The 22,133-nt window shown below is 32.5% G+C and overlaps 1 protein-coding gene across 1 annotated transcript in view; it reads left to right on the forward strand.

Moving 5' to 3' along the window:
* Positions 21,648–22,133, forward strand: part of LOC109326391 — a 1,530-nt gene continuing 1,044 nt past the window's right edge. The window contains exon 1 of the mRNA XM_019559077.1: positions 21,648–22,130. Within this exon, the coding sequence (XP_019414622.1) occupies positions 21,648–22,130 (483 nt within the window). The remainder of the gene's footprint in view (positions 22,131–22,133) is intronic.

Here is a 22,133-nt window from a genome sequence, read left to right on the forward strand (position 1 = left end):
TTTTGCACTCTGGAATTTAGCTATAACTTTGATAGAAAAAAAATGGTGGCCCGGGCTCCTACCTAATAAGATCTGAGGAGCGTAGTTGTACACAGTTTTATCTCGCAAGCATAGAGAGTGTTTCCAGCTATAACTTTGATATTTAGGACAGATAAAAGATTTCCATACTAGATATTGGTTAAATTATCATCACATTGTACTGTTTGAAAAGGAGTAGGAAGTTTATGATGTACTTCCCACTGTTATTGGTTGTTTACGTGCTTGCAGAAGCATAACTGTGTTTTCTAGGAATTAGGAAATGGATTTTCTTGTGTTCATGTTTCCTGTGGTGTGGTAAATTGATGTCAATAAATATGTGTTCTTTAATTTTTATTTAAGAAATTCATGCTCGTCAATAAATGCGTGTTCTTTACTAATTTCCGATACAAGCTCATTCTTTTTGTGCAAGTTATTAGGCATGAATATGAATCACATATTTCCTTTGATAAGTTTGTTCTCATTTTTGTTCCAAGTCACTGTGCATTTTGACTATAGTTAAAGAGAAATGAAAGTCTGGCCACTCTATTAATGACTAATGCAAAAAGGTTCGTGTAGCTAATTTAAGTGTGAAGATCAATAATATATTGATCTAGTGGTATAAGGTTTTGCTAGATCTCCAAGAAGACAAAATAGTCAATGTTTTAATTTCTGTGAACGACATTTGTTGGGAGGAACATCTACGCACTAAAAAAGATTAGTTTTTCATCAATAAGGTGAATGGATATCATTGATAGTACGAAAAAAGTTTGAAGTTCTTTGTATATGAGTATGAATGAAAGAGTTTATATGTGGAAAAAGTTCATGAAATAATAGTCATAAGGTTATGGTTCAATATTTGGTGTTTTATTTGTGTCTTTCCACTTTTCCATGTCCCAATAACAATAGAACTCTTTGGTCCTGATCGGGTCCAACAAATGACATTAGAGCCGATGATTTGGCTGAGATATGGTGGACTCAAGGCGGAGCGGACCACTATTACACTTGAGAGGAAGATTGTTGGGTATATTCAAGTGTCCCCATTGAATATGAAAGAATGATTGGAAGAATTTATATATGACAAAGGTGCATAAAACCATATACTTACTGATTTGGCTCAAGATATGATATCTCACTTATAATTTTTTACCATTTTCATGCACCAATAACAACAGAACTCCGCAATTATTTGATCGATTGGGTGAGAACCATTCTTAACTCACCAGAACACTTTTCTGCTGATTATTATCCTTGTATCTGCTTTAGCAAAATCTCATACCAATTTGCATAGGTGCTATAATTGCTAACTACAACAAGTGAAGAGTTTGTGCTAATTGCTTTCCAGCACATTTAAACTTTCAGTGCCATTCTTTTCTTAAACAAGTACCATTTTTTTCTTTGCGAGGAGTATCATTATTTCTTACAAGACAACAATCACGATGAGTTTGTTTTCCGCTGAGTTTTAATCCACTTCTGTAAAAGGCTCTAAACAGGGTTTAAAAGTAATTAAAACGCTTGTAAAAACTAACGGTTCTATATTTATGGAACGTACAATTTTTTCCCCAGTTCTAAGGTCATAGGTACGCAATTCTAGATATAGTTAGATAGTTAGAATGTATCTGTTGGAACAGAAGAATTATGGAGAAAATATAATAGAGAAAATGACACCGAAAATTTAATGTGGTTCGGCAATTTGCCTACGTCCACAGCTGAAGAGCAACAAGGATTAGTCCACTATGATAAATGAGAACTACAAGTGTTTCACTCATACTCAAGTATTTCTCACACAATTAGAACAAGAGAAAGAGAACAAGAAGAGAGAATATGCACTAAGCTAAGTATTTGGTGTGTCTTACAATGACATGAAACACTCTTATTTAGAGTCAAAACTCTTGAAGATTATGTGGCCAAAAGGAAAAGAGCATTAATGTTGGTTTCACCATAACCACTACTTTTTACTTGGCTAGAAATTCTCTCTTTCTTCAAGATGATCTTTAGTCACTTCTTTTTTTGTTTGGCTCAAGAAAGTCTTTTCATCAATCTTTTTCTTTTAGCCAATATTCAATAAATCTCCACATTGGTTAAAAGACTATCATAATTATTCTCCTGCTACTCTTCTTCATGCTCACTAGAAATTTTGAATATTAATCAAGTTCAGACAATGTATGAACTTGGTAGTTGAAAATGACTTCGTCATCATGTCCTCCGAATTATCTACAACATATATTTTCTCCACTCTAACAACTCCTCTCTCCACTATGTCTCTGATAAAGTGCATTCGAACATCAATATGCTTAGTTCTTTCATGATACATTGGATTCTTTGTGAGATGTATATCACTTTGATTATCACAATAGATTGTTGTTTCTTCAAGTTGTATACCCAACTCTTCAATTAGATCTTTCCCCCAAATGGTTTCCTTTACAACTTCTGTTACTACTATGTACTCTGCGTCAGTTGTAGACAAAGCAACAATTGATTGAAGTGTTGCTTTCCAACTAATAGTACAACCACACATGTAAAGACATATCCGGTGAGCGATCTTGCTTATCAAGATCTACATCATAATCCGAGTCAACATATCTAGTGATCTTGTTTCCAACATCTTTGACTTTACTATACGAAAGTCCTATATTTGTGGTATCTTTTAGTTAGTGCATAATCCACTTCATAGCCTTCTAGTGAACTTTATCAAGATTTGCCATATATCTGCTTACAACACTGACTGCATGAGCAATATCTGGTCTAGTGTATACCATGGCATACATGAGATTGCCAACCAACTAACATAAGGTACACTTGACATCTCCTCTTTTTCATTCTCAGTTTGTGGACACAAAGCCATTGAAAGTTTGAAATGGGTCACTAATGGAGTAGTGACTGGTTTAGCATTTTGCATGCCAAAGCGTTCCCACACTTTCTCAATGTACTTCCTTTGTGACAGAAAAAATGTCCCTTCTTTTCTATCCATCTAAATTTCCATTCCCAGAATTTTCTTTCCAGCTCCTAAGTCCTTCATTTCAAACTTTGAACTCAATTGAGCTTTCAAGTATCTAATTTCTGACATGTTCTTACATGCGATCAACATGTCATCAACATATAAAAACAAATATATGAATGAATTATTTGCAAGCTTCTTGTAGTAGACGCAACTATCATGTTCACTTATAGAATATCCATTTTCAAGCATGAAGGTGTCAAATCGTCGATACCATTGTTTGGATGATTGGTTTAGGTCATATAAAGATTTCTTCAGCAAGCAAACATGATCTTTCATCCCTTGAACTTCATGTTTCATGTAGATTTGTTCATCCAACTCACCATGCAAGAATGCCGTTTTGACATCTAGTTGCTCCAGTTGTAGATCAAAATGAGCTACAATTGCAAGTAGGATGTGAATAGAGCTATGTTTTACCACATGCGAGAAAACTTCACTGAAATCAATGCCTTCTCTTTGTGTAAAACCTTTGGCCACTAATCGCGCCTGAATCTTGCATCTTCAACCCTAGGGATTCCTTCCTTCTTCTTAAAGACCCATTTGCATCCAACAATCTTTTGAGCCTTCAGCCGCTTCACAAAAACCCAAGTATGATTCCTATGAAGAGACTCAATTTCCTTTATCATGGCAGAAATCCATTTGGAAGCTTCTTTGTTGTTGATAACTTCTTCATATGACTATGGCTCACAATTACTGATATCATCAGCAACATTTAGAGCCTATGATACCAGATCAGCATAGCTATACTTTTATGGAGGTGTGTCTCCTTTGCCTGCCCCTAGCCAACTGATAATATTGTAATTGGGAGATATCATTATCAATACATGCAACATGGACTTCTTCTTCTTGATCAAGTGTTTTTTCTTTTGTTGGCTCCACCTCAAACTCCACATTCTCCAAGAAATTAGGATCTTCATTTTCACTTGATGACTTTGTATGAGGCTTTAATATTTCAGCTTCATTAAAAGTAACATCTCTACTAATAATACACTTTCTTTTCTCTGACCACCATAACTTATATCCTTTCACACCATCAGGATATCCAAGAAAAATCATTTCAATGTTCTTGCATCAAGTTTTCTTTCCTTTGTTATGAGCATATGCAGAACAACCAAATATCCTCAAAATTTCATAATTTGTTAGAATACCCGACCACATCTCTTCTGGAGTTTTGAAACTAATGGTCGTTGATGCACATATGTTGATCAAGTAACAAGCTGTACTGACAGCTTCTACCCAAAATTCTTTTGGTAATACAGCATTTGACAACATACATCTTGTTCTTTCAAGTAAGGTTCTATTCATTCGTTCTGCAAGCCCATTTTGTTGTGGAGTGTGTCTCACGGTATAATGTCTGAAAATACTGCGATCCTTGCAAAAATTTCTGAATTCTCTACTACAGAATTCTAAACCATTGTCAGTTTTCAGTCTCTTGATCTTTCTCCCGGTTTGCTTTTCGATCAAGGTTTTCCACTGTTTGAACTTGACATATGCTTCACTTTTGTGTTTCAAAATGAAAATCCACACCTTCCTTGAATAGTCATCAATGAATGTTAACATGTATCTACTACCACCATGATAAGGTACTTGGGAAGGACCCCACAAGTCAGAATGTATATAGCAATATGCCTCTTGTTCGATGAACTACAACATTGAATTTTATCTGACATTGCTTTCTAAAAACACAATGTTCACAAAAGTCTACATTCCCGACTTGTTGACCGTATAGTAATCCTTGTTTGGCCAACTCGGCTAGAACTCTTTTACTGACATGACCCATTCTTAGATGCCATAGTTTGGTGACATCAGAATCAGATGTTGAGGAGACAACAACAACACCCGTGATTGTGTTTCCTTGTAACATATAGAGTCTTTTTCTTTCCTTTCATTACAACCATAGCGCCTTTAGATATTCTTATAGCTCTACCTTCATCTTTGCAACTATAACCTTTTGAATCTAGTGTTCCCAAGGAAATCAGATTTTTCTTCAATTCTGGAACATGCCTTACATCTGTCAACGTCCTTACGATTCCGTCGAACATCTTGATTCTAATTGTGTCGATGTCATGACCTTGCATGAAACATTATTTCCCAAAAGGACCTTGCCCTCATCTAAGGGTTGGTAAGTTGAAAACCAATCCTAATGGGACACATGTGATATGAGCATCCATAATCAAGTATCCATTCATCTTTTGAGTCGTGCTCTGAGACTATTAGTGCATCTGCACTATCATAGCCATTTTCTACAGTTGCATCTCCATATTCATAAATCTTTTTCTTGCCTTTACGCTCTGGGCACTCTTTTCCTTTATGCTATGAGCAATTCTTTCTTATATGCCCCTCCTTGTGACAGTGAAAGCATTTATACTTTCTAGGTTTTGCTTGCTTTAAACTTGGACCTAGATTTTCCTATTTCACCAAATTGATTTCACCCCCTGTTCTTCCTCTAGCAAATAGACTTTCACCCTAGCCTTTAGATTGCGAATCTGATACTCTTTTCTTCAGTTCTTTCGAGTGCAACGCCGCCTTTATTTCGTCTAAGGTCATATTTTCTCGACCATACATCATGGTGTCGATGAAGTGCTCGTAAGAACTTGGAAGGGAACATAGTAGAAGAATTGTTTGGTCTTCATCTTCAATTTTAACATCAATATTCTTTAGATCAAGAATAATTTTGTTAAATTCATCCAGATGATCTTTTATGGGCTTTCCTTTCTGCATTTGAAGAGTATATATTCTTTTCTTAAAATAAGCCTGTGTGAGTGACTTCGTCATGTACAGGCTTTCCAGCTTCAACCATAATGAAGCAACTGTAGTTTCATCTGACACTTCTCGTAGAACTTCAACTCCCAAGCACAACAAAATTGCACTATGTGCTTTTTCCAGGTTTTCATCCTTCTCGTCCTCGGTCAGACTCTGTGGTAACTTGTTTCTACCTTTCAAGGCTTTGCTCAAACATTGATGAACTAGTAGAGCTTTCATCTTCAATCACCATAGGTTGAAATCATTTTCTCCATTAAATTTCTCTAAATCAAATTTAATACTCGCCATGATAACCGTATACCGGAACAATATCATAGTCCATAAACATACACCAGGAAAGTTTCCAGGAAAGAGAGGTGGGTCTTAATAGACACGCTTAAATACTAGGTCTTTCCTAAGACAGAACTTTCCTAGACATGCACTTTCGCACTATTATACATTTCGAATAACAAGAACAATTCTTTTCTGGTGTGTAAGACCAGACAATTCTGCAAACACAGAGCATACTAAGAATTTTCTTTTAGATCGTATGACTTAGGATGCAAGAGCTCTACGAGCTCTGATACCATTTTGTTTGAGCGGAAGACCCACAGAGAAAATATAATAGAGAAAATGACACTGAGAATTTAATGTGGTTCGGCAATTTGTCTACGTCCACAGCTGAAGAGCAACAACGATTATTCCACTATGATAAAAGAGAACTACAAGTGTTTCACTCTCTTCCCAAAGCCCAAGTACACCAAATTTCACTCTCACTCAAGTATTTTCACACAATTAGAACAAGAGAACAAGAAGAGAGAATATACACTAAGCTAAGTATTTGGTGTGTCTTACAATGACATGAAACACTCATTTATAGCTAAAACTCTTGAAGATTATGTGGCCAAAGGGAAAAGAGCATTAATGTTGGTTTCACCATAGCCAATATTTTTTACTTGGCTAGAAATTCTCTCTTTCTTCATTATGATCTTTAGCCACTTCTTTTTTTGCTTGACTCAAGAAAGTCTTTTCATCATCTTTTTCTTTTAGCCAATATTCAATAGTATCTATGTAATGTCAGTATAAAGATTTATATGCAGTCACTATATAATATATTATTTTTAAATGTTGAGTCAATAATGGTTAAAAATGAATGGTATCTGATAGTCTATTAAACTTTTTGAATACATTTTTTCTCTCATTTATTTTACTATATTGAAACACATATTCTTGTGATAACATCTGGACCATAAAAACTTGATGGGTGTTTCAATTGTTAAGATGCTTGTCTCTGTGCCAATGGACCAAAGCGTAAAGTTAGCAAAGTGACCCGAAGATCTTGGAAGAGAACTAATGGCAGGGAACAAAGCCCAATTTCATATATGATTAAAAAAACTGTAAAAAATGAGTGTTACTGTGCCAGTTATGCAAATGTTACATCCATGGATGTATATGAGTGATGGGCATGTGGGCACTTGTAGTAAAAATTCATCTGTGCATGATTGTTGTCACTTGTGTCTATATGGAGATATGTTGTCCCAAACTATGTGTTTAACCAATGATATTAAAGAAAAAATAAAAAATAATTAATATTTATTTTTTTAATTGACATAACATATTTTTATTGATTTGATACATGATTTGTGTCACAGTTTGGTACAATATATTCTTATCCCATGTATTATTTAATTCATCTTGCTTGGCATCAACTTACTCATTTATTCAATTTGTGATTCACTCTAGGAATTTATCTCTGCCTGGATAAAGGTGTTATTTATCCACACTCTAATATTTTGATGTTGACCTATGCCACAAGTTTTAGATTCCCGTTTTTTTATAAGAGTAGTTTTAAATTATTTTAGAGAAAAAGATGTATTTAGGTAATATAAGAGTTCTTTACATTATCATTATCATTATATCATCCTATATTCATTTTCAATTATTATTGACTATTAAATAAAGATAATACAAATTAACAGTGAATAATATATTGATCACGTATAAGTTTTTACATTATCATTGCATATATATTACACTCATTATTTTATACAATCCAATAAAATCATTATATTTTAACTTTTAATAAAATTGTTAATATATTTTTAGTAAATTACATTGACACCCTTGAGTTTTAGCAAAATTATACAAATCACCTATAACTTTTTTATATTTACACAAACCCCTCATTTTTATACTTTCATTACACTAACCATCATGCACGTGAAATAAGAGTAATATTTTAAACAAAAAATGTGATAAATGAATTTAGTTAAAGAAAACATGGTATATAGCGAAGACAAGTCCAAATAATATATGAGTCAATACCTCTTCATTATTTTTGGTTCATTAAGATATGTAATAAGAGCAATTTAAATAATATCTTTTTAGAATGGTTGATGCATTTTATAACCAAAAATAATAAAGATATATTGACTTGTATATTATTTGGACTTATCTCCACAATATATAATGTTTTGTTTAACTTAATTATATTTATCACATTGTTTGTTAAAAAAATTACACTTATTTATCATGTAGGGGTGGTGAGTGTAACATCGTGAATTTTCAAGTAATTTTATTAATTATTTATTTTAACAAAAAATAATTTTTGAAATTTATTGGTAATGATTTAGGCTAAACCATAGTTGAGTGTTAGTCTTATCTTGTGAATTCCTATTTTTGAGTTCTGTAGCTCAGAATCGAATTCTGGTTGTGGCAGTAGCTTCGAAATATTATTTCGAGTCAAAATAGACATCAAGTTTATCCATGGCGCATTTCTAAATATTTTTCACTCCGAATTTGGTATTTCGAAATTCTAACCATAAACTTAAATCGGAAGATTTTAATATCCAGTCGAGTATTAACGACAATACTGGGGCATGCTCTCATCGCGAATGTTTCACTGAAGAAGTCACTTCACTTTCACGAGTGAAACTTGTTGGGCAAACAAGCAAAAATACTCATTTTTTACACTAAACCCTTCATCTAACCTTTCACCATTTACTCTTGGAAACTCTTGGCTTGCCTCTCTAAATGTGATTCAATTATTTTAAAAGAGCCACTCTACTTAGAAAACCTTTGACTTGCTTCTCTTAAGTTGATTCATTGCACCTTAAAAGAACCATTTAACTTGGAGAACCCTTAGCATTTCACTTCATTCCTCTCTTCTTCATTCAGATTTTTCTCAAGAACTCAAAGGTAAGTTCTTAGTTCTATGTTCCTAATCTCTTATAAATCCAACCGTTAGTTGTTTACAAGATTTTAGTATGATGTTTATATGCATGTTACGAACGTTTTCAACCGTTGAAGTTTTCGAATAATCTTCTTAACTCTTGTTTTATCCAATAAATCGAAAAATGAGTTTTTATGAATTTAGAAATCGTTGTTTTGAAACCATGAAATATTGTTGTTCATGGGACTGTTTTAGTGTTTAAAATATATGCATGTGTTGATTTTGATGAAAAGAGATGATGATGAAATCAAGGATGTTAGATTTAAAATGTCGTTTTGATCATGAGATCAATCCTTGTAAAAAGGTGTTGAAATGATCATGAACACGATAGGAATTGTGAACGAGATTTTCAAGGATAAAGGATGGTTCGAGAATATGAATCTTGGACCGGATGGATGAAAGTCTTGGATGTTCTTAGAATGGATTAAAATGATGTCTTTACCTTAGAGTTAGTAGGTAAACGATTTAACTCGCAAATCAATGATTGAGTTTTCTGTATTTAGTTTCGAAGCGTTCGAAGTCGTAAAACCTACGCATTCACGTAAATGAGATCAATCACGCTACAACCCAAGGTGAGGGAGAATACATCGGGACATAGTGGTGTCCGAATATGACACCCAAATCTCCCAACTACCTCAAAAGTTGGGAGTTATATTTGTTTTTGTTTTAGAAACTCGTACTTAACCAAATGATTGTGTGCTTGGACTAAGTACATATATTTTATTAAGCTATATGTCCTAGGATAGATTAAAATATCAAGTATTGTGGTTGTTATCATGAAGGAACACCACTCGAGAAACTAAAACGCTTATGGATAAAAAATAATGGAGATTTCGATCTGGTAGCCCAAAAGGGCGAGGAAATAGTCCTGACAAGTGGACTACCCTCGCCTGGGCGAGCCAGCCTCACCTAGGCGAGGGAGAAGTAGTGGATGAGGCCCCCAATTGTCGTCTGGGCGAGGGCCAGACAAATGTTTAGCATGTTCTGGGCAGTTCTAGGCTCCCAAGCGACACTACCTCACCCGGGGGAGACCTAGAGGGTGATTTTGACTAGTTTTTTGTGGATTTTTAGCTTGAGTGATAGTCCCCTCGCTTGAGCGAGAACCATGCAAGAAATTGAGTCTGTTTTGATGAAATTATCATTTGAGCGATAGTCTCTCGCCCGAGCGAGATACATACCATAATGTGATTGTTTTTTATTTGTTGATTGCTTAGGAAATAACCCTAGCTTGGGTGGGAAGTATATTTAATAATTGGGAGAGATCGTGGCTCGAATGAGGATCCCGATGCCCAAACCAACAAACTTATATTGTTACTTTTGTTCTTGCGCCTTATGCGGGCAAGGATTTCGTCGATGACGTCGTGAGCAAGGCGATGCCTAAAAAGGATTACATGATACCATGTAGCAAGGTCGTCTAACCATAAGAGGCTTGGCCATGTGGCCGTCCAGGATATTTCAGCGATGGTTCGTAGTGGTAGGGATGTTATTCCTATAGTACATGATAACGTAAGATCGGGTTCCACAAGAAGCATTTCTTTGGGAGATGTCTTAGGATGAGTCGATCGATATAAAAGACTAATTAAAAGATTTAATCGGATAACTTCAGTTAGTGTGCATACTCATTATGAATAATGAAGTAGTGGAGAGGAAATTTATGGGAGACGAACGAGCCCTGCGATGTTGAGAGGGACGACAATGGCTTTGATTCGTCAGCAAAGTCTTGAGAGTGAGTCTAGGTGAAATGAGTCCCTTGTATTCCTGGATGAGGTATTTTGTTGGATCAGACAGTTCTCACAGTGCAAATTAGACGATCCCTGACAATCCCTCTTTGCAACCAGGATCAATGAGAGAGATGCCTAGAAAGTGTTTGATACCACATCGTCCTGAACTGGACAGTTTTTTGGAACTGATCGATCATATATCATTGCGAGGAATAATTTATTTTTGGTGCATTCAAATCAGCTTGTTATGGGACCTGTACTCTTGGTTATTTCTGAATAGTATATTGGGAGGATATTGATGTAATGATGGATGAAATAAGCATAACATTCATGCATTGAGATCGTGGATATTGATATTCATGATCCAAGTTATAACATCATTCATCATTGTGCATTATGTATGTGATCTATATTGTGTGTATTATGCGTGTCTGTCTGGATGTGATATTCCATGTAATTCCATATTGTTAATTAATAATATTCATTAGATGTCTTACTCTCTTTTCTTTTCTTTTCTCTTCTTTCTGCTTGTCTTTGGTCCGTGTTCTCGCTCAGATGGACCGTACCGCGAGGATTCAGAGCTACTGATTTTCGATGTCCCAGGATGAGACATGGAGCAGTGACGGAAATCGATATACCTACACATGCCCTTGTGCCTTAGAGCTGGAGATGGTTTAGGATGACTCTACAATGTGCTTCCCTTCACAGCATGCGAACTTGAAGGCTTATTTCACCTTACTTGCTCAGAGATTTGCACCTACTGTACCATCCATTCAGTCTGTGATTCCTCACGGACCCATTGTTACTGGACCATCTACTAGGAGACAGAGTAGAGACGATGTGCCCAATTCCCCACCGAGAAAAAGAGCTACTAGACGGGCGCTTCCCGATATTCAAGCAGATGTGGGATTGAGAAGTAAATCACAGGGTTCATCCAATGACCTGGAGGAAAAGGAATTGGAAGCCAAAGAGGAAGACTGTGTGGAGTTAGTATGTATAGAGGACTCCATTGAGGTTGGTGGATCTCTCCTCCGATTCTGAGATGGAGGAGGACCCCAATGAGTGTCCTAGCATACCTGCTAACACCGGAGCTAGTCACTAATGGTCATTTCCATTTCTAGTTACCCTTGAGGCGGGTATCTGTGCATGGTATTTTGGATGTTTTGAATAAACTATACTATTGTATATATTTTCAGTTTGGACCAAGATGTATTCCGCTTTGTTTTTATATAAACGTTTTTAGTTGTTTTCAATAAAGAATTATTCCACGATATATATATTAAGTGGCTTTCGGTTACCACTAGGTAACTATTGTTGTCTTTTTTGCAGTTTAGTTTACTTAACGTGATGTCCCGAAAAAGAATCAAATATAAATGAAGGAGTTTTATATTACAAAAAAATGTACTCATTTTTTGCCATATTGTTGGAGTAATTTTTGGGGCGTTATAGTGAGTGTAATAAAAGTGTAAAAATTAGGGAGGTTTGTGTAGGCGTAAAAAAATGAGGGATGATTTATATAATTTCACTAAAACTAAGGAGATGTCAATATAATTTGAGGATTGAGTATCTCCTGGTGTGATGAGATAATTTTTCTCCTTACACCAGTTAGGCAATGACACATGGTTAGTTTTTACCTATTTTAAAAATAAATAAGAAAACAAAAAGTAAAGTAATACAAGTGTCTATTAATGAATGAGTGAGAGGAGATAACTTCTCTCCTCACATCAGGACATACATTATTCCCATATAATTTACTCTATCTTTATCTCTATTATGTCATTCTTAACTCATCCCCCCATTTTACCTACAATTATTTTTTCTCTACACATTATTAACAATTTTCATGTCAAATTTTGATTCACTTCATCTATCATAATAAATTTAAAGCAGTTGTGTGGTGGTCTTTAACATAGTCAATATTACCATCAGTACAAAAACTGGATCTTTGGGACTAACAACAATAAATTTTGTTTAAAGATGAGAAGTTGGTTGGATAGTGGAGTAGGTTAAGTCTTATCAAACATAATTACAAAAATAATTATTACCATATTTTATACTTTTATATATAATGAGATAAATTTTGTAAAAACGAAAAACAATATCTAATTTCTCCAATATCATAAGAGATCCTTGTTTCAGTGGAGTAACATTATAATAGTGGTGTACTCCATTCTGAATGCAAGAATAATTCAAAGATGTCATCTTTTAATTAATAAAATTAACATTGCCTTGAATTGTGAAAACTGAAAACCATAGATATACAACAAAAAAATTTCTTTTTTGAAAAACGAACACTTATAAAACACTCAAATAATTAGGGAAAGAGAATATGTTTCCAAAACAAAATAACAAGAACAATAATACTCATTAATGCTTCTTCCAATTTGTGAAATGTGTGTAAGGAAAATAACCAAAATCGAGGTATGTGTTTTTCATGTTTGTCATTTTTACATTACCAACCAGAGAAAAATTTATATAAGTTCATGATGTGGATGGCATGGGCTAATTAATTTTGCAAAGCTCTATATTTCATTTCAAGACAAAAATAATGAGGATGAAAGTTTTTTTAGAAGATTGGAAGGAAAGTTGAACATTTGATAAAGATAGTTTTCTCTAATACCTTATTATTTGAATCATAAATTTTTCTATAAAAAATTAACATATTTATTAGACTTACTATGTTCAAATAACAAGTTAGCTCGACCTAGCAATTATGGCATATAAATTTGATCCAATAAAATATGCAGATGGAAAAGAAATGGAGTTAAACTCGACCAAATTTTGTAAAAGAGTAGCCTATCTCTAATACCAAAGCATATCTTTTGTTATACAAAATGTCTCATTTTATGTGTCACATATTATAATTGATGAGAAAAATATTTATTTATTAAATATATTTTTTCAACCAATTATAACAACTATGATATGAAATAACACACTTTAAAAAATAGAATATTAGTTCCTCTTATTTTACCCATGTCCTCCTTTATGGCATCAACCTGCAAGAGGTCTTCATAATAAAAGCTTGCAACTCTCCAATATTTAATTTGGGGATGTAAATTGCACAGTGATCCACACTCACCCAATTATATTTTCAACAAACTTATGTTTTTATGTATTAATAACACATATTTTTCCCTATAAAATTATTTGTCATTATTTACAATAAATACCATTATTTATGGAGCGTTGTTTTCGGAGATATATGTGATGTTGTTATTGAGTTGAGTTACTAACTAAGTAGCTATATTCTGGCATTACCTAATTATGAACGTGTACTAATTGTGTGGTCAAGTTCTCTATGCTATATTATTATAAGATGTTCCATTGCACTATGAAAATCGATAAAACTTACATATATTACTACAATGTTAATGCTATGTTTATTATTCTATTTATAAGGAAATGTTTCTCACTTCTTGTGCTCATTTGCTGTTTTTTATCTCCGTATTTGATAGGAAGGCGACTCATTTCCCGTACTGAAGAGAGAAGTATTGTCAAAAAAACAAAGAAAATATCATACACAATTATATTTGTATTATTTTTTTGTCACGATAAGACAAATTTACCTTTAAAACTAAAAGATGAAACATAATAAATGTTCAAAATATTTTATCTATGTATTTGATAGTCCAATTGTCAATCACAATAAAAGAGAAAATGTAATTGTTGTTCATAATATTTTAGGACAAATCGAGTGAGAAAAAAGAGAGATAAATTATTGTGTGGTACCATTGCTCCAAAGACATCTAATTTGATGATATTAGAATAGTAATAAACTCTATAAGTTTAATTCATTAACAGTTTGAATTGTCGACCATTTAATGATTCCTCACCAGATACACATTCATGACCATGTAATTATAACTTCATTAGTAGATGTAATTAGTATCTGCAACATAATATTAATTGCTCCTAAGATTGCCTGAAATGTACACCCACCCAATACTATTCGTAATTATGTTCTTTTGGCTTATTGTAGTAAATTAGCCAGGAATCCACACCCACCAATTATATTTTTCAACAAACATATGTTTACTATTTATTTAGTAATAAATACAACTATTTATTGAGTGTCCTTTCCAGAGATATAGTTTGTTGCTGGGTTGAGCTACCGACTATGTTTATGTTACTTTCTTTAAGATGTTGATAACACTATCCTCAAAAGATTTAATATAAGGAGCACAAGAGGTTCTAGTGAAATAAAATAACAAATCTTTTTTACTTTCTTTAAGATGATAATTATTTGTCTCTAACGGTGTCTCATTCGCTGTCTTAAGTTAATCACATATTGACATGTGAATAAAAGAAAAAAAATTAAAAACAAAAAATAGGAAAAATAACATTCTCATTAGCTTGGAACATAGAATGTGACATCGTTTGAGACAAGACATATATGTCCATTCAATTAGTAGATAGTGAGGAATTGAGCTTGACATATGCATACTTATCCTTCTTACTAAACATCAAAACATCTGATAAAATTAAATGAAAACATCAAAAAAAATATTAAACATGGATATTGTCTTTTAAGGTTGTAGTGCATGTATTAAATTTTGTCCAATTGTATTAATAATGTAGTATTTTATCATTTATATCTCTATAATAATTATATAGTCATTGTTTTCCACTCTTTCTCTTATTAACACATAGAACAGTAAAAAAAATGTTAGTAATCATTACATTCATTAATGGTTTGATCATTCATTAACCTATTAACTATGGAATAAAAAAAGTTTCATCCATTTTTTCCTCCAAAAGGGTTTTACTCTCTTCATGTGTACATTCACACGCTATATATTCTCTTTCCTTATTGTAATAATATAGTAATATTAAATCTATTATTGCATTTCTTAATAATTTCAAAACATAAAAAACATGATATTGAACCTTATCTATGATGACTACAATATATATTATATTTCCTTATTAAAATAATATAATAATAATAAATTTATTATTGCATTTTTTAATAATTTCAAAACAAAAAACATGACATTGGACCTTTATATATTATATTTCCTTATTAAAATAATAATATAATAATAAATTTATTATTGCATTTTTTAATAATTTCAAAACAAAAAACATGACATTGGACCTTTATTTGTGATGACTACATGTCACACTCAATCTATTTATTATATTATATGCTAGTGCAATTTCCCCCCTACCAAACACCTTCACACACTTACAATGAGTCAACCCACACTCTATCCGTTTTTCATTAAAAATATTTCGTTTTAAACTCTTTCCACATCATCACTTGTTACATGTTACTTTCTCCTTAATTTGTTCCTTCCAAAAAGGTTCCATGGTACTACTATGTACATAGTCATACTATATAAGGGATCATATATGTTGTCCTATAGTTTGTGTCACTATATATGGCATAAGATTGTAATTGGTCAGAAAAACACTTAATAATTAAATTTTAACTTAAATATATTTTTTCTGACCAATCACAAGTCCATAACACACAGAGTGACACAAACTGTGGAACAGCAGATGTGAACCCCTATACAAGTCCATAACACACTGAGTGAACAAACTGTGGAACAACAGATGTGAACCCCTATATAATCACTTTTATACAATGTATGTTTTCAAAATTAATAATAAAAGAATATACAGAGTATGTATTATGTAGTGTCTTATGTTGGTGACAATGATGAAAATGTAATTATTTCAACACTCAAATATTTTAAAGTTTTAATTAATATAATTACTAGAAATGTAATGAATACTATTGCATATTCTTATTAATGATAAATGACTAAAATTTAGAATAGAAATTATATGGTGTATTAATAACTTATTATTTTCCTTTTAAAGTTTTAATTATGGGAAATGTGATGAATACTATTTCATATTCTTATTAATGATAAATAGGTAATAACATATCATCATCTAACTAACTATTAAACCAATTAAACCTTAATATAATTCGCCCACCTTCCCTTATATAGTTATTTAATTTAAATTCAAAAAACAATACATTTTCACCTCATGCAATATTTACATAATCTATCTATTATATTTAATGTTTACTATTACCATAAGAATTACTGTATTTTTCACCCCACCAAAACTTTGTGATACTTTTTTCATTGAATTTTAATTTCATAATTCAGATTTTTTGGATTTTAATTTTCCATATTTTAATTGAAAAATCAAATTCAAAATTAAATTTTTTTGTAACTTTTATATATATTTTTAATAAAAAAGGACTCATATCGTATCATGATTTGATATTTCTATTTTTATTAAAAAAATCGAAATTTAAAAAAATCATTTCATTTTTTACAACTTTTAAAATATTTATTTAAAACAAAATACATAGCATCATGTTTTGGTTTCCTATTTTTATTAGAAAAATCATTTAATTTTCAACAACTTTTAAGATATTTATTGTAAAAAAAACACATAGTATCGTGTTTCAGTTTCCTATTTGCATTAGAAAATTCAAATTCGAAATTTCATTTATTTTCCTTATATTTTTTAACAGGCAAATACACAAGTAACACATGTGTTATTAACAATACAAATATACGGGTAACATGTGTGTTTTAACTATGTAAATACACGGGAGACATATGTGTTCTTAGCAATGTGAATTTACGGGTAATATGTGTGCTTTTAACCATATGAATGCACATGTTGTATTTGTGTTCTTAACAATATGAATGTACAAGTGACATGTGTGTTTTTAGTCATGTGAATGCACAAATAACATATGTGTTCTTAATCATGTCAATGCACATATAATATATGTGTTCTTAATCATGTAGCAAAAAATACTGCTTCATGCTAATGCACAAGTAACATACGTATTTTATTCTCTTCATTCCATAGTTTTTCATATTTAAAGTTACATACACATGTTAAGGAATCAATAAATAATATAAATATTAAATATAATTTGACTAAAATAACTACATTTAGCACATAATAAAAACTAAATTATAAAAAAATATATACGATGAAAAGATGAGTAATAAATAAAATATATATTTAGTTTCTAAAACATCAATACATATAAAATGAATACAACACAAAACATTTAAAGTTTTGAAAGGGAGAAAGTATAATAAATTTATTTTTCTTAAATCATATATGATATGACTTAATAATCATTTTCTTCATTAATTGTGTTGTTGAGTAAATTGTAATTCTCCCTAGCTAGACTCATTAATCAATTAACGAATATAGTTAATCGATTAATCAGACAGTTTGTTTAGTTAGTTGAAAGCATGGTTAGTTTGTCTTTCTATATATAGAAGGGATTATATTTGAAAGTTAGTTGACGAATACCAATTAAAGAAAGTCTTTCAATTCTCTCTTATTTTTTCACACTTATTTCACAAACTCATTTTCATTCATTCTTTCTTCTTCTATAAGTTACAGAATCAACTATTGGTTCTAAGATTTCAACAATGGTATCAAGAGCTAAAAGATCAGGAGCCTACGGTGGCGCAAGAAGCTTCAAGTGGTGAACCTCACAGTGGAGATCATATCTACACAAATTAAGGAGAATGGGGAAAGTGAAATTGCAAGGAAAAGATGACAACTTCAAATGAGTTTGCAATGAATCTTCACATACTTGATGGGAAGAACTTTGATTACTAGAACATTTAGATGAAAGCTATATTTGTGTTTCAAGAATGTTTAGAAGTTGTGTAACAAGGAGTTCAATAGATAGATGAGAACTCTACTGAAGCAGAAAAGATGGAATTCAGAGATGCCAAGAAAATATCTCTACTGCAACATCTTCAAAGGAAACTTGGGAAATCTTAGACAAATGCTAATCTGGTGGAGTGAAGGTGAAGAAGGTGAAATTGCAAACGATATGTAGGCAGTATGAACTACTACAGATGGAAGATCAAGAAACCATTGCAAACTACTTCACCAGATTCCATGCATTGACCAATGTAATGAGGAATTGTGGAGAACAAATACGTGAACTGTAACATCTCAAAAATTACAATATTTTAGAAATAAATTTTTGAACCTCATATTATAGTTTTATTCTATGATAAAATATGTATAATGATATAATCAATTTATTTTAAGAAGGTATCTCAACATTAATATAAGAAATATAATATAATTGTATTGTTATTATATTCTTGTTATTATAATTATCGTTATTATTATCATACAATTATGTTTGTTAAGATATTGTTTGATCTTACACTATACTATTTATGTATAGACTATTTTATTTTATTATTATGATTATATGGTTTCTTTATATAATTTGTATTATCCACTTAAGCCCACAAAATAATAAGAATTGATAATTATCATTAAATGATTGATTAATTATTTAATTTGTGATAATGTTTACAATTTTACAATTGCTATCAAAATTTAGATTAATTATAATAGAAGATCTCATCCTTAATAAAAATAAGAAATTAGTGAAATGAGTGGGTTAATGAGTATTATATTAGTTAATAACAAAAGAATCTCACACTTAGCCTTTAGTCTCAACCACAAAAACTGAAACCTAGACCTAGCAGCCACTAGCAGTCAGGAAATGAGGAAAAGAGAAAGGAGGAGATGAGAAGAAACCGAGGAAGGGAAGACAGATTTATACATCAATCATAGGTAACACTAGAACCCAATCAAACTCCATGAAGAAATTATTAGAGAAATTATAGGTTGATATTATTGTCATTGTTCAATTAATTTCTTATCATCTTCATGCTTGAAATTCATTCTTACTGAATCATGAATTGACCCAAGGAAAAGTGTTTTCCTTTATTGTGTTTATTGAGTGAGAGTTATGAATAAAAGATTCATAGTAACATAATGCAAATAGCAACTCTGTAAATATTATCATATGCTAAATATACATCATAAATTTTGTCCGACCTATACCAAATAAATTTCATGAGATTTTTATAGTGAGGTCACGGTTCGAGTCGTCTCTAACTCCTCTGAAATGGGAAGAAGGTCTACGACCAATACCATATCTAAAACTATTAGTCTCATTGAATCAAAACAATTACATATTTTGAACAAAATTCAAATCAACTAATTCAATAAACTAATACTTCTAAAACCTATCGATATTTTCCAAATCATTAACAATCGACCAAAGTAAAAACAATTTTTGAACTAGAACTACGTAAGCCTTGATCCCCTTAATAGGGGTACGTAGGACCAAAGTCGGTATTGGCAGGCTCAATAATAAAAACAAATAATTTTAAATAAGTAATTGTTAAGGGTATAAAAGTCCATGTTATTAGCAAGGGTACCGTTTTAATACGGGCGGACGGGGTGCTAATACCTTCCCCGATCCGTAATCGACTCCCGAGTCCAGAATCTCTATTTAAAGACCATTTTATCCAAATCGGGCAACTAAGAGTTTTCTACGTTTTAACCGCAAAAAACGTAGTGGCGACTCCAAATCAATCAGGAGAAGTAGAAATCGAGTTCGCCTCCTCCCAAGTCGTAGAGCCGGTCTTCCAACCAAAAATCGGGTCGCGACAACTGACGACTCCACTGGGGATACCCATAAGAGGGTCGGGCCCAGAACCGCTAACTCATGGACTTAATTGCCCATATTTTGTTTGCCATATTTTTTACAATTATTATATGCTTTACTTTTATTTTCTTTATTATCTGTGAACTCTTTGTTTAATTATTTTATAGTTTTTGGGGGTGGTAATTTATTTTTAAGAAAATGTTTGTATGCTTCCTCACACACTAATGTTGTACACTTGAGTTTGCACACACACATATGTCCTGACCCGGGTATTAGTGCTTAGGATTTGAGATAGAAGGGACATCTGCTTTGCCGGTAAATGACTTTGAGTCATATCTGGTATTCGCGGAATGGACCACCCAGATCGTTTCTGGTATCATGAGTTAGCAGCTTGGAGGGCTCGATCCTTCTCGTTTCTAGCCCGCGATATTTGGTTTCCTTTCTTTCGGGATTGGATGCGATTTGCTGACCTAGAAGTCTAAAGTTCTTACCGTGTCCACTTTAATCAAGACCTAGTACCCTCACCATAAGCGCCCTAGGGATAATTGTTCATTTCCTTACCATGGGCTAAGCGCCCTAGGGATAATTGTTTTCATTCCTTACCATGGGCTAAGTGCCCTAGGGATAATTCTTTCGTTCCCTACCATGGGCTAAGCGCCCTAGGGATAATTTTTTTTGTTCTTTACCATGGGCTAAGCGCCTTGGGGATAATTTTCAAACCCTACCATGAGCTCAACGCAGTACGGGCAATTTTCATTCATGTCGATGGGCTCACATCCCTATGGATATATTCTCTTCCATCTTAATAAGCTCACAACTGTATCTTTTAACTCAATAATTGGCCTTAACAGTATAATAGGTGTCAAATTCATCATGACATTTTATTATATTGTAACTAAGGCTATATTTCCCCAAAATAGGGTATCACACTCTAGGGGCATTCAAAATGCATTAACACCACTATATCAAGTTCATGCATGTCATTCACTCATACATTCATCAAGATGTACATCATTAAAACATTCATAAAAATAAATAAATAAAATCATTCATCTATACATGCATAATTCATACATTCATCAAAATATATATCATTCCAAAAGTTATATCATTCAAATATTCATCCATTCATATAATGAGTCAAAAGCCAAAATACCATTCAATCATTCGTTCACCCATTGATACGTAAATTCATAAAATGAAAAATTCGTAAATACACGCATTCAGAAAATAAAAAGCAAAAAATAAAATTTCATCATTCGAATTTTCATCCAAAAAAAACACTATTCATCTCATTATAACATCCATTAATCATTTCATAAATGCTCATTTCTAATTTTTTTCAAAATCACTTGCATCTCAGATATATTCATCACTGCTCTAAAGCACCCTTACCACAAACAGCTTTAAGATTGATTAATGGCAGATGAAGAGATAACCTAGATGAATAAGTCAGAGGTGACAGAGCTCAAGGAACAAATGAGCGAAATGATGAAGATAATCTTAGCCCTACAACAAAGGAAATCTACTACGGATAATCCTTCAACCTCTCATATGAAACTGCAGACCACTGAATCCCACAACAAAAGCAATGTCCATCTTCATAATGCTACGGGGAAAAAGAAGGAAGATATGAACATGTGGGATTCGATTGAAGAAAGATTGAAAGTCGTTGAGGGGGCTAACTATCTAGACATTAAAAATGTATTTGAGATTTGTTTGGTGCCTGATTTTGTCTTGCCACCCAAATTCAAGGTTCCGGAATTTGAGAAGTATGATGGGACAACTTGTCCCAAAATCCATTTGCACATATATGCCAGAAAAATGTCGGCGTACCTTGACAATGACAAGTTACTGATCCATTGCTTCCAAGAAAGTCTGGTAGGAATTGCTACCACTTGGTATATCCACCTGGAAAGAGAAAAGGTG

This window comes from Lupinus angustifolius, chromosome LG14 (genome assembly GCF_001865875.1).
Source record: "Lupinus angustifolius cultivar Tanjil chromosome LG14, LupAngTanjil_v1.0, whole genome shotgun sequence".
NCBI lineage: Eukaryota > Viridiplantae > Streptophyta > Magnoliopsida > Fabales > Fabaceae > Lupinus > Lupinus angustifolius.